This window comes from Cyrtonyx montezumae, unplaced genomic scaffold (assembly GCF_038088225.1).
Source record: "Cyrtonyx montezumae isolate F1298 unplaced genomic scaffold, pur_monq_1.0 scaffold_8, whole genome shotgun sequence".
In the NCBI taxonomy this organism is placed as follows: Eukaryota; Metazoa; Chordata; class Aves; order Galliformes; family Odontophoridae; genus Cyrtonyx; species Cyrtonyx montezumae.
This window is the reverse complement of record NW_027072089.1, coordinates 44,079,086-44,091,781: the sequence shown is the minus strand read 5'-3', so window position 1 is coordinate 44,091,781 and position 12,696 is coordinate 44,079,086. Positions and strand designations below refer to the sequence as shown.

The following is a 12,696-nucleotide window of genomic DNA, read 5'->3' as shown; positions in this document are numbered from 1 at the left end:
TTTTCTGTCTTTTCCCAACCATCAGAAAATGATTTAATCTCTCACTGTATTCAGTCTTTCAGGTCCATCTCAGAACACTCCACCACGTGTTGACTGGGATTCTCAGGTAGTGTCTCCTGTTTTCGGAGCCTCTAGCAGTACACGGCACAACTCAAGTCCAAGTCATGCATCTTGTATTTTAGATACAGATTCAAAGCTTAATGTCAAAATCAACCTCTTCAACAATCCTTCCAGTTCCAGATCTCATAAAAACAGATCAAAATCTGAAGATGTTGCTTTTGTTGCACCACTGAATCTTGGAACTGAAATCAATTCTGTTATCAGCCAGGTCTCTATCAACAGGCAAATGGTTGTGAAAAAGAATAGTAATGAGGTTGTAACTTGTGTTGGAAACACCTGTGCGGCTAAAAATGAGATGATCAAGAGTGATTTCCTTCTCATACACCAGAAGCAGCCTGAAGGAAGGTGTGCTAAGAGAAAGAAAGCTGAAGATGAGCATGCAATTAGCTGTGAAAATGCATCCTTCAACAAAGAGAACTCTGTACCCTTTCGATCAGGTATTCAGCACGTTAATGGGGAGCATACAGGTGATAAGCCCTTGGATCTGTCTGATCGCTTCTCTGGAGTTCGTTGTCAAGAGAAAAAACACGGAAGTGAGGAGACCTGTAAAAATAAACTGAAGCAGGTGACCCTGTATGACGTTTTTTTGCAGCTAGGGAAGCCCATTCATGAGGGTTCATCATCCATTCAGAATGCCAGCAATGAGAGGAGCTTGTTTGGTAGAGATGTGCAAGAGGAACCCTATGTACAAGAGGCAGTGCTGGCAAAAACAATTGCAGATACGAAAAAACAGATCCAAATGAAAGAAGAAGTCCCTCCTTTAAAAATTACGCCACTGCCAAGTACTATAGACACAGAGCAACTTTTTAATGATGTGAAGGTATGTTTTTCTCCATTTTCCTTCTCTTTTGAAATGCTGTGTTTTTTGGGAAACAATAAAATTGCAATATGTTGTTAGGTTGCCAGTGGCCATGTACCAAACAGAAAGAAAACAAGGACAGGGCATGGAGAGTCAGAACCAGCATCTGTACTTCAACCAAACCCTTGTAGGCTATCAAAAAATAAAGTACAGCCAAATGAGCAAGGTAACTTAAAGAAATTGTTCATTTTATTCCCTTATCCTCATAGCCTGTGTTATGGATGAATAGAATACTTTGTATCGTGTCTTTTCCAGCGTTAATCACTCTCCTGCTTCATATTTTGTCCCTTTCCATTCTGTGCTTCTCAAGATCACTTTCAGATTTTCAATTACAATCTTCTGTATTTCAGTAGGCTTTTTTCTAGTAGTATCTTCCCTGTATTTTGACACTATATAATGAATATATCATTGGCATTCAGCTGTAAACTCAACAAATAAATGAGATACATGATTATTCCTTATTTAGTGTGTTTATCTGCACATTGCCTTGCTGCAGCTCATGAATTACAGATAGTTTAAACTCAAACTTCCTGAAATTTTATTTCACTATTTACATCAAATGCTCAAACTGTTCTTAAATGTAACAATAAGCCATTTTGTTAGTCCTTTATGATCTATTAGAGAAATCTGTATCGGTAATAATGAACAGATTCTGTAAAAAATTTTCCTGGGAGTTATATTCTTTCCTGTAGGTGATCCCAGTTGTATTTTTTTTTTATTTCTATAAGTGGGATTGTAGTATTACCTGTGTTCCTTAGCTCTGCTGTTGCACTGCATACTTGATGTAGAAATACTTAAAAGTTTATGTTACAAGCTTAAAAAAAATCTATAAGCAGTTTGTATTGCTATGTAGCTTAAAATCTAAACTAGTTCACAGCTACGTTGGGTGCCATCTCTAGAACAGTGACCAGACACTAATGTACTCTTATTCTAAGAATTAACTTTTGTTTACTTACTCATCTAATGTCTTCTAGGCAATTTTAACATTACTTGATTTGCAAAGTACAAAGATTTTTATCAGCAAGAGTATTTAAGTATTAAATACTGTGTAGAAATATATAGGCATGGTGTGCTCCCTGAATATGGAGGAAAAAAAAACACCAAACCTTGAGATGTATTTCTGAATCTTCAAATAAAATAGTTTGTTTATTGTATTTATAATGCGAGAGAAGTAAATCCCTAAAACAAAAGATGAAAAGAGAGCGAAGTCATATTATGCGTACCAGCTGCCACCTACAGAGTTTGATTCTGACTTGTTGTTTTTTTTTTCCCATCATATTCTATTATCCAGACCTGAAAGAAAAACCTCTAGAAAACCTTCAGTGGAGCGTAGACCCAGGAGCTGACCTTGCACAGTACAAAATGGACGTAACTGTGATTGATACAAAGGTGAGCCATTGCTTTGCAGCAAGTTGGCGTGTTCCATGATGTTAGGAAAAAGCCTCTAGAAGTAATATCATGAACTTCATTCTGGCCAGACCAAACCCACTTCCTAACTAAAATCAATTTAGCTCACTTGTTGCTTTTTCACACTCCTAAAATGTTTGTTTATTCACAGTATAGTTAAGTTACCCTGTAATGATTTCAGCTGTCTTGTTCTATTTGATAAACTTTGCCATGTGGATATTCAGGATGAAAAACAGATGGACTTGGTATTTTGGCATTTCTTTGAAAACAAAAAATCAAATCTCATGATTTTTCCTGTGGAAGCATTCATGGAGATATCTCTCTTCATTAAGTAATGGAAGATGTGCAGATTATGACCATTATCCTTCTCTGGGTACAGTTTGGTTATTAGAAATAACAGGATCACTGGGAATTTTCCTGAAATGGTTGGCTTTCTCTCAAGTAAGATCTGTCTTAATGTGTTTTGAATTGAGATTGACTACTTTTCAATTTCTGTATGTTTAATGCAGCTTTTTTTCTTTGCGGAATTTTAACATGAGAAGTTTAAGGAATTTCTTGTCTAGCAAGTAATGTAATTTGCCAGGTAAATGCCCAAAATGTTTCAGGGAACAATTACAAAATGGCATTAGATATACAGCACTAATAGTAGTTATACTAGTTGATTCTGAGGGTTATTGTCATGTTTCCTTTTTTTTATTCAGGATGATTCTCAGTCAATAACTGGAGGAGAAGTTGTTGATATGGATTATACATATGTCAGTGAAAGTGTGCTACTAAAAATGAAAAATCAAGAGCAAACCCAGGAAAGCAGTCCAAGTAAGACTTCTTTTCCCCCTTTGATTTTTTTTTTATTATAATTATTATTTTTTTTCTTTAGGAGAAAACAAGAGATTTTTCCTATATGAGATTAGATAATATAAACTGGCTTATAGCAAAAAAACAAACAAACAAAAAAAAAAAAAACAGATTGGTTGTTTCTTTGCTAAACTTACATTGAGTAAACAAGATCTGATGCGAGTCAAAGCTAGAACCATGCTTCTACAGTGCTTAAAATGTGAAGTACTTTTTTCCATGTTCTAACCAGAAAAGAACATGCTTACAACTAAGAGCTTTTGAAAGGCTGATAGGTAATCATATCAGACTTACATAGAAAGGCCACTCCCATTTTTAATAGCATATAATTATGACTAGTGTATTTAAAATAAATCCAGATGTGTTTATATCACATGTGATGTAGTTACAGGGCCATGTCTTCTAACAGTGATTGCAGTCTGTTTTTTGCTTTGAGGCTGGTGGTGGTCAGTTTTTGTTGGTTTTGTTGTTTTTTTGCTTGTTTGTTATTGTTGCTTTGTTTCTCTTCCAAGATTTTGCAGCTTGATCACATTTCTGTACTTGGTTTCCTACGCAAAAGTAAAGTATTTCCTTTTGCTTGGAAAAGTCCATAATTACAACAAGTACTGTTAAAGGTATATCAAAATGATTCAGCAGTTAATCAAAGTTTTGAAATGGAAGCAAGATATCTTTATGAAAAATGAGTGTTCACATTCTAAAGGTTACTGGAGTGGTTGCAGAAAGAATAAATGTATTATTGTTGAGTTAATGAGTACTAGAGCTGGAAGTAGATACCAGTTCTTTATATACATTAAAACAAAGCATGCTTTCTTTACTTAAATTGTTGAGAGAGTGATTTGGATGTTTGTTACTTATTTTTTGTTTTTTGCTGTAATAGGAAGGGAAAAAAAAATGAATGATTCTATAACAGAAATGTTTGATCGGACAGCCGATGAAGAATACGAATCATGCCTACCAGAAGATAGTCCTTCTGCATGTGATGAAAAAGAAACTCTCCATGGTGAAGAGCAAGACAAAGGAATAACAGTAACAAGCAAGAAACTAAAGAGTGGGATATAATATTTTTTTTCTCTTCTTTGTTAGACTGGTCAGACCACGAGAATTGAAGTCAGGGTCTGTTCTAGGAACAGGAACAAATATGCCAAACAAGCAGTTTATTTTTCATAGTTCATGGGATAATTTATATGTAATGACATAATACAAACCAATATGAAAATTGTTCTGTTGGTTTATTTACATTACATGCATAAGAATATTGGAGCTGTACAACATAGCCACTCCTAAGGGAAACACCAACTTTTGGCTGTAAGTTAGGATTGTGATTTACTTGCTTTCTGTGTTCCCCACCTATATTGAGATTTCTCAGTATTTTGTATTTTAAGTAATCTTTCCACTCCTGTTCTGGTCATCTTATCTAACTGCTCTTCTCCTCTAATGCTTTGTGATCACTGATCAACCAATTCTGTATTATTTTTATTTTATATTTGAATCTGCTGCCTCAGCAGCATGTATGTGGCATTTTTCTATTTCTTACTAGCTTATTAATAATTTTAGAGGCATTTCTGCAGACAGTCTGTTAACCTTATGTGACATGTGTCTTGTTCTGCGTGTTTGCAGAACATGAGGATAAACAAGATAAAGCCAAACAGAAAGCTTTTGTGGAGCCATATTTCAAGAGCGATGAAAGGTAATTTGCCTAACATAAATAGTAATAAAAGTAGTTTGTTCAGCATAGGCATTCTGAGAGTATTTCCTCTTTAAAGAGAACTTGTTTGCCATAAAGCAATCCTGTTCATATAAAACTTAATAGCAGCTGGAGATGCACAGGTAAAAGATGCTGTGAATTAGATAAAAGCTGAAGTAGAGTGGGAAAAAAACACTTTGAGATATATCAGTCACATTTGTTGCAAAGTAAGGAATGATATTTTTTCCTTTTTATAATCCTGTTGAATGAAGTATTTTGTAATCCATGTGATTTCTTATGGGCATGTAGCCATACATCAGTTTATCATCAAAGAGCTGATGGGTTGCTTGTACAAATACGAAAAAAGTAGTTATCTTTGGTGGTTTTTTTCCCTTCCTTTAGGGAATAAATCAGGAATGTTGGATAACTATATGCCTCAGGGCTTTCTCTGTTGCCTTTCCACTGAATCATCGTTGATGGTCTTGAGTCTTCATTTCACAATGATTCCAAGCCCTTCAATTAAATAATTACTATCTTTTTCTTTTTAACATTGTCACGTTTTCTTTGTAGATGAAAACTTGTTTAGTGTTCTGTAGCTTCAAAGAAGAGCGTATTACTTGAAAAAAATCTTAGTTCAGTGATTGAACTGTGACATAATATTTTTCATGCACAAATCAGTGCAGGAACTTCCAAGTTCCAGAATGTGTTCTACAGCACTAGTATTTTTGAGTAATTCAGATCAAGTCACTTTCATATGATGAAAAGCCATAAACATTTGACACGTGTGGCTTTTTTTAAGGATTTTATTATATTTAAAAACTCTGAAGTTGTTTTTATCCCAGAAGTAATCATATTCAAGTATGAAATATAGTATGTGTGGGTTCTGTAGTTGCTATGACTTCTCTTTTTTCTTTTGAAGTGATTCATTATTGTATCCTAGAAAAAGGAAATTCTCAGACACGTAGAGGAAATAAAACACTTTATCACATGAAAACATTTTTGCTTTTCAGAAAGAACACTATGTTAGATTTTCCTCATATTGAGGTGATTCGAAAGAAAGAAGAAAGAAGAAAATTGCCTGGCCATACTTGTAAGGAATGTGAAATAGTAAGTAGTGTTGGAAGTTTTGGTCTTCAGCTCTTCTACCATCTACATTCTCAAGTGCTATTGAAGTTGAGTCTGGTCACATCTTTGGTATATACAGGATCAAAGAGTTGTTTACCAAAGCTGTTTACAAAGTTGTTGTTGTTTACTACAGATTAAAAACAACACATGCATCTCCTCTTTTTTTTGTATGCCTTTTTTGTATGGTTTTTGTTAATAGAAGAAATGTTAGCTAGCTGAAGAATTGTAACTTTCTAAATTTTAGTTCTAAACTCTTCTGTAATTCACAGGTACTTGAATAAGTATGTTCTGTTTCCTATTGTACCTCTGTCATCTTTGTTTCTTTTTTTCTGAGGCATCTGTATTTTCAGATGGTTACACCAACATAGGTACTAATGTAAATATATGTGCAAATTTATAGAAAAATGTTTATATTATCAGGAGAAAAGTATGAGATTTTAGGTTTCTCCATTACGGGTTTTCCTTCCTTTAAATTAACTAAACTGCTTATGTATAATTTGAAGAGAATATACTGATATTGTTACATGCGTAGTAAGGGCGTGTAATTTGATTCTGAGTGGACTGAATTAATTAGGCAATGATCTAATAGGTAACTGTGATAGAAATGTTGATTAATGACTGAATAGTGATGGATTCTCTTAGGAGTCTTTTCACATAATTTCCACACAAATATGTACTGGTAACCAGCACTGTTATAGATTCTGCTGCTGGTCATTCTATAGCTAAGTCACATTTACTTAGCAGAAGAAATGTATTGGACTGTATTTAGGTCAAAAGCATGTTCCTGAAAAATATTCTTGTTAAAACGCATTAAATTAAAATAATTCTTACAGTCACCTATAAGTGACATTTTCAAAAAATGTACTTAATTCAGATACTTTGAAGGAAAACAGGATGTTGAGGGGAAGGAAAATAACGAAAAACTAAAACCTTCAGTCTGTTTCTTGGACCAAGAGCCACATACTGACTTTCAGTTTCCTGTATCTGCAAGCTACAGATCAGTCAATCCAGTTCTTGTTTCTTCCTGACAGCTTAGAGTTGTAATTATGGAAACATTAACAGCTTTGATTTTTACAGTATTAGGTTTGGGCATTAAACTTTAACAAGGATATATATATATAAGTCCAAGCCATTCAAGATGAATGTTTTAGGATGTGTGGAATGCTTGGCTGTCTCATTGCAACATGCATAAAACAGGTGTTTGATGAAATGCCTATGCAAGAAAAGGAGAATTAGACAAAGCATAAGGAATACTGAAGAAGTCTTGGCTTATTAGTCAGAAGGCTTTGAAAAGTTTCCAAAGTCTGAGGAAATGTTTAGAGAATGGGTTGAAATGGGTAAATAGTTTCTGGCCCAATGCTGCAAGCAATATCAGAAGTCTTACCTGTTCATTGTGAGAGATCCAACTTTCACACGTGCTCTGGCAAACTGATATTAAAGTCCTTAAAGTCCTGGTTATAAACCTCTTTTGAAGATCTCATTCATCTCACAGTGTAAAATGTGGCAAGATATCTTCTATTACTGTGATTTCACAGTGAGATCAGAGAAAGATAATATGCAGGAGCAGCATAGAGTTTGTAAAATTATGTGTGTTAGTGTGATTCAGTCTTGCTACACTTCAAATAGGATGATCAGTTGGGTGTTTTTATACACATTACAAACTAGCTGCAGTGTTCTGTGGGGGGTTGAAGATGCTGTGGATATCTCCATCTAGAAGACAGCTTAGTTATTTTTTCTTAGTAGCAGCCATATGTAACTTTTTCAGTCTTTACCATCCCAAAACAAACTAAAATAGAAAAGTTACTTTTAATATCTTTGGATTGATTAGCTTGATTTGTTTTTTTAATTATCTGTTTCTCCAAGACTGTGCAGTATTTCTCATTGTTTGATACATAAATGCTCCCCACCAGTCATCATCTATTTAGTCCCTCCTCCAAAATGCAGTACATTGCAGATTTTCAGTAGGCTGCTTTCTAAAATTCCAACTGTTTAAAGGATAAACATGTGTACCACTTATCCTTAAATAAAACTTGGCTAACAATCACACAGATACTGTAGAACTTTTATAATCTTATTAACTCTTACTCCTTGTCACTTCTTAACTTTTATTAGTGAATAATGATGCCTCTTCCTCTTTTTTTTTTCATTAGTTTCATTACCTCTGTAAGAGGGGGCCAGTCATTTTTCCAGCTGTGTCTCTGAAGACCAGCTGACCTTAACAGTGGCCCCACTTCATGAGATTCAATCCCTGAACTGCTGATACCCATTGGAGTTCCAGCCTTGCCCATAGGCTTTTTTGCTTTGAAGGGAACCTTGGATAAGACTGTAGCAAACTAAATTTCTCCGGATTCAGGCACTGAAAGAGTTCTGCTGTTGGAAGTTTGGGAACAAGAAGATTTTTATGCCTATTTTATCCTTTACCTGCTATCTATTAGGAAAAAAAGGAATTTATCAGTGTACTTTACTGTTCTAAAAGAGTAGATTTTTTGAGATGCTGCCAGTAGATGGAGACAGGAAGTAGTCTCTATTGACAGAAGTATTCTGTTCCTTTCCTGTTTCCCACTCTAGATTACTTTCCAGCTGACTTAATGAGGTTTTAATTCTGCTTTTTTTGAATCATAACACTATTGTTTTGATGAAATTGTTTTACCACTTTTATGAGGGCCTGGCTTCTTGTGCAATCAAACAATTCCATGCCGCTCAAATCATATAATGCGCTCAGCCTTGAAAATACTGTAGTACTTTGTGACAGCTTCACGCTCAACATTTTAGGAGATATTAAACTAAAATCACAAGTTTAAAAAATGGTGTTAAAATAGCTATTTATGCACTCCCAGTTTGAAGGTAATAAAGCAGGAAGGATTTTGACTTACATTTGTTGTAAGCACTGTAAATTTAGGTACTGGAAATAATTTTGCAGTGTGAATTTTGTAGCATGGTGTTTACTTCTTTTCTGTTCTATTTGCAAATGCAAACTGAAACTTCATTTACTAGGAAACTCACCTATCTTGACACCTGTGCCAGCTTCACAAAATCAGCAAGTAAAACTGTTGACATAAGTAATTATATACATTGCTAAACCTTTTACCTGTGGTATGCTAAAAGATACAAAGCTAACAAATGTGCCACTGTAAGGTTATGCTTAATCTGTACCCTTGGTAAACTTTTGGGATAATAGCCAGGAAGTTGTCATTTGGATAACAAATCTTTACTCTTGCCTGTCCTCGCTGTTACTTTTAGATAACCGTGTTAGTAAATACTGATTGATGGTGTCTTTGTGTAAAGCAGTTCCTCTATATGTATAAATCTGTTAACTTGGGGTTTGTTTGTTTTTCTAACATACAGTATTATGCAGATATTCCAGAAGAGGAAAGAGAAAAGAAGCTAGCTGCCTGTTCAAGGCACAGATTTCGCTACATTCCTCCAAATACACCTGAAAATTTCTGGGAGGTCGGATTTCCTTCCACTCAAACTTGTGTGGAAAGAGGTTAGTATGAAAAATGGCTCATAAATCCAGGAAACCATTTTAGAAATCTGCTTTATAAAGTGCTTTGCTTCTAGTTTGTCAGGCAGCCTTTCTCACCTAGCCTTTCTGACAACCATTTACTTATTAGTAACTGTTATTTTGAATTATCATTGTCTTTTTTAGCTAGGAAGAAGAAAATATAGGGAAACTTTCTCATAATCTAGTTAGAGAAGGTAGAAGTAATTGGTGTTGTCGTAGAACTTAATTGAAACCTTACTTGTCCTTCAACCAGAGCAAGAATGAGGCCAATGTTTTCAGAGGTAAAGGCTGAGATTGTACTCAACTGAGGACAGACAGGTGGCACCACTGGTCTCCTTTGTGTGTATCTTGGGAGCTCCTTATAACAAAACAAAAGTGGAAAAGTTGAGGGTCAGATGTGTGTGTAGGTAGTTCTTAATGCATATACCCTGTTTATGGCTATGGCTTGGCTGTGGAGAATTTATTCCTCCTTTCCTTTAGTTTATGAGATATTCTCACCGTTGTAGAACCTTCTGTGGTTTGAGATGATTGTCTTTTTAAGATAAATCATTGTCCTTCCTCTTCCAACCTTGGTTGCCTTTTACCTGTTCCAACCAAGGAGAATTGATGATCCTCATTAAGCAGTGTCCGTTTTATAACATCAGGTGCTCAAGATATCCTTTTAGAGAGGTTGCCTGTTACTATTCCTTTGGAATCTGCTTGCACTCCTGTTAAGTTAGCTTCTTAGCAATCTCCTAGTTCTGCTAGGGTGAGAGCTGGTCAGTTGTTAACAGTCCTCAGCAGCATGTGAAAGGCAGACTTCAGATGTGCCCTTCCTTTATAAAAGCAGTGGTGCAGCAGGAACACTGGGAAGGGTTCCAGTGATGATGAATAATTGCAGTTATCAGAAGTCAGGCATGTGTCTAGAATGTATTTTCTATTTCTTAATGGTATCTTGAACCAGTTGGATTTTTAAAATAACTGAGGATTGTATATAAAGTGTTTTCCAACTGTGAAGTAGGAATCTACTGCTCTCACCTCAATGGACGTTACTGCTGATAAACAGTAAAGATTTGACAAAAGCCAGATGCTGTAACTGATTTGCATGAAGTGTCTGCTTAGTGTCAATGCTAGCTAAGCTGAGTATGTTATAGAAGTTTCCTATGCACTTTTCTTATCAGAAAGCTGTTCAAAGTGTGTTTGATCTGTAGGTTTAGCTTTTTCCAGGCAGACTTCTTTAATAAAATAGAGTGCTCTCGAAACAGAGGGATGTACTCTTCAAACTCACAAAACACGTGTGCCTTAATTTTCTTGTATATGACTGGAATACATTTTAAGAAGTTAATTTTGTCAGACGACTGAATTTGCAGTACTAACATACTTATTACGTTACTCTTATGTAAAATCTTCTGCAGAAAAGATGGCGCAGAATGCAACTTTGTATTTAGATGAACAGCTCATAGCCTCCTTCTTCTCTTCAGTCTTAACGTGTCAGTGTTGCACCACTGTGCAGTCACCTACCAGAAAGCAGTTGAGTGCTTTCATTATTGATACAGCACCCTGCGATCTGTAACGTTTTGTTGGGGGTGGGGGGAGAGGTGGAAATAATCAGACTTTTTGTGGGTAAGCAAAAAATGAAGCTGAAGCTATGCGTGTTGTTATATGATATTTATTGCTTCAGATTTGTTCTTATTCTTGAAGGGTACATTAAAGAGGATGTCACGCCCTGTCAGCGTCCAAAAAGACGGCAGCCTTATGCTGTGATGTTCTCTCCAAAAGGCAAAGAGCAGAAGACATAAATGATGACACCAACTTGAAGAGCATCTTTGCTGTCCTTAGATATTTATAGTTAATATAAACTTGAAATAGAGACCTGTTTTTTCACCACGATAAATCATTGCGTTAAATATGTAAATTTTATAAAAATTAATTTGAAAATCTGAAGTATCTACCAGGAAACCAAACTATTTAATGTATGTTCATATTGTGTTAATACATTTTGTATTTTTTTGCACCTGTCAAACAATGAGTCTTTTTTTTTTTCTTTGAAGTCAACTGCTACAATTTCAGCAAATCTCATTGAATCTTTTTGTTGTTGAGTAACTTCTTTGAAGTCAGTGAGATCACAGTTCTTCTTGCAAGGTCTAAGTGCCTGTCAGTGGGATCAGAGATGCAGATTTTGTAGAGTGCTTCCATTTTGCACTGGATTTTTATATATAAACTTTTTCTTCTAGAAATAATAGTTTAATCTACTTGTAATAAAAGTGTATGAAATTGGAAAGTTATCTACTGTTAATAGTTTTGGAACTATGAAAACCTGTACAGTCTTTTTGTTTTCTTAAAATCACAATCACAGAACTGTAGGGGTTGGAAGGGACCTTCAGAGATCATCAAGTCCAACTCCCTGTCAGAGCAGCTCCCTAGCCCAGGTTGCACAGGTAGGTGTCCCGGTGGGTCTTGAAAATGGTGGTATTAAATGCATAGTACCACATTTCTTCACTGTTTAAATTTGAATGTGCAGCTTTTGTTGATATAAGTCACCGTGTCTCGTTTATTGATAGGGAGATAAACATTGTTACTCCTAAACTTGAGTGACAGCTACGTACTGCCAGGTGTTGTCACCAATTACCTACCCTGCTTAGCTGATTAAGTTTTGCCTTACCATTGCAAAGGGAGATCTTATTGCATGGCAAAGGCAGAAAGCCAAATAACAACAGTTATTTCCAACAGTTAAATGATGCAACTATCATGTGAACATTTGAGTTGACAAGAAAAAGATCTTTAGCACTGATGTTCATTATGGAAGTGCTTAAGGAGAATTCTTTGCAGGAGGAGTAAGAGGAGCTGTGGTAAAATGAAGTGGTAGAAAAGGGTGATGAAGGGAGTGGCAGCAGGCTGCCAGGACTGGGGGGTACTCCCACAGATCTGAAAGAGGAAACTGCTGCCCCCTTAACTTTAACATGGGACTTGTCACTTCTGAGCAGTTCTGCTCTTTGATGAGGACACAGTTGCAATTCTGCCATTGGATTTCTAAAGACTTGAGATCAGCGGAGCTGCTGCCCAATCAGTTCTATGGGTTAGTGCAAATATTGGACTTAACTGGAGGGAAAAAAAGCCCACAGTGTAATGAGCAAGATTTGCAGAGCTATGGATAAACATAGAGTC

General features: G+C 35.7%; 1 protein-coding gene across 4 annotated transcripts in view; it reads left to right on the top strand.

Moving 5' to 3' along the window:
- RBBP8 (RB binding protein 8, endonuclease) overlaps nucleotides 1-11,826 on the top strand; it is a 38,101-nt gene extending 26,275 nt beyond the window's left edge. For all 4 annotated transcript variants that reach the window (XM_065752602.1, XM_065752603.1, XM_065752604.1 and 1 more), the window contains exons 11-19: nucleotides 55-940; nucleotides 1,019-1,145; nucleotides 2,271-2,368; nucleotides 3,088-3,202; nucleotides 4,116-4,286; nucleotides 4,856-4,925; nucleotides 5,933-6,029; nucleotides 9,393-9,534; nucleotides 11,233-11,826. In XM_065752602.1, coding sequence (XP_065608674.1) covers nucleotides 55-940; nucleotides 1,019-1,145; nucleotides 2,271-2,368; nucleotides 3,088-3,202; nucleotides 4,116-4,286; nucleotides 4,856-4,925; nucleotides 5,933-6,029; nucleotides 9,393-9,534; nucleotides 11,233-11,330 — 1,804 coding nt within the window. In that variant the 3' untranslated portion in view covers nucleotides 11,331-11,826. The remainder of the gene's footprint in view (nucleotides 1-54; nucleotides 941-1,018; nucleotides 1,146-2,270; nucleotides 2,369-3,087; nucleotides 3,203-4,115; nucleotides 4,287-4,855; nucleotides 4,926-5,932; nucleotides 6,030-9,392; nucleotides 9,535-11,232) is intronic.
- The last annotated feature ends 870 nt before the right edge of the window (nucleotides 11,827-12,696 follow it).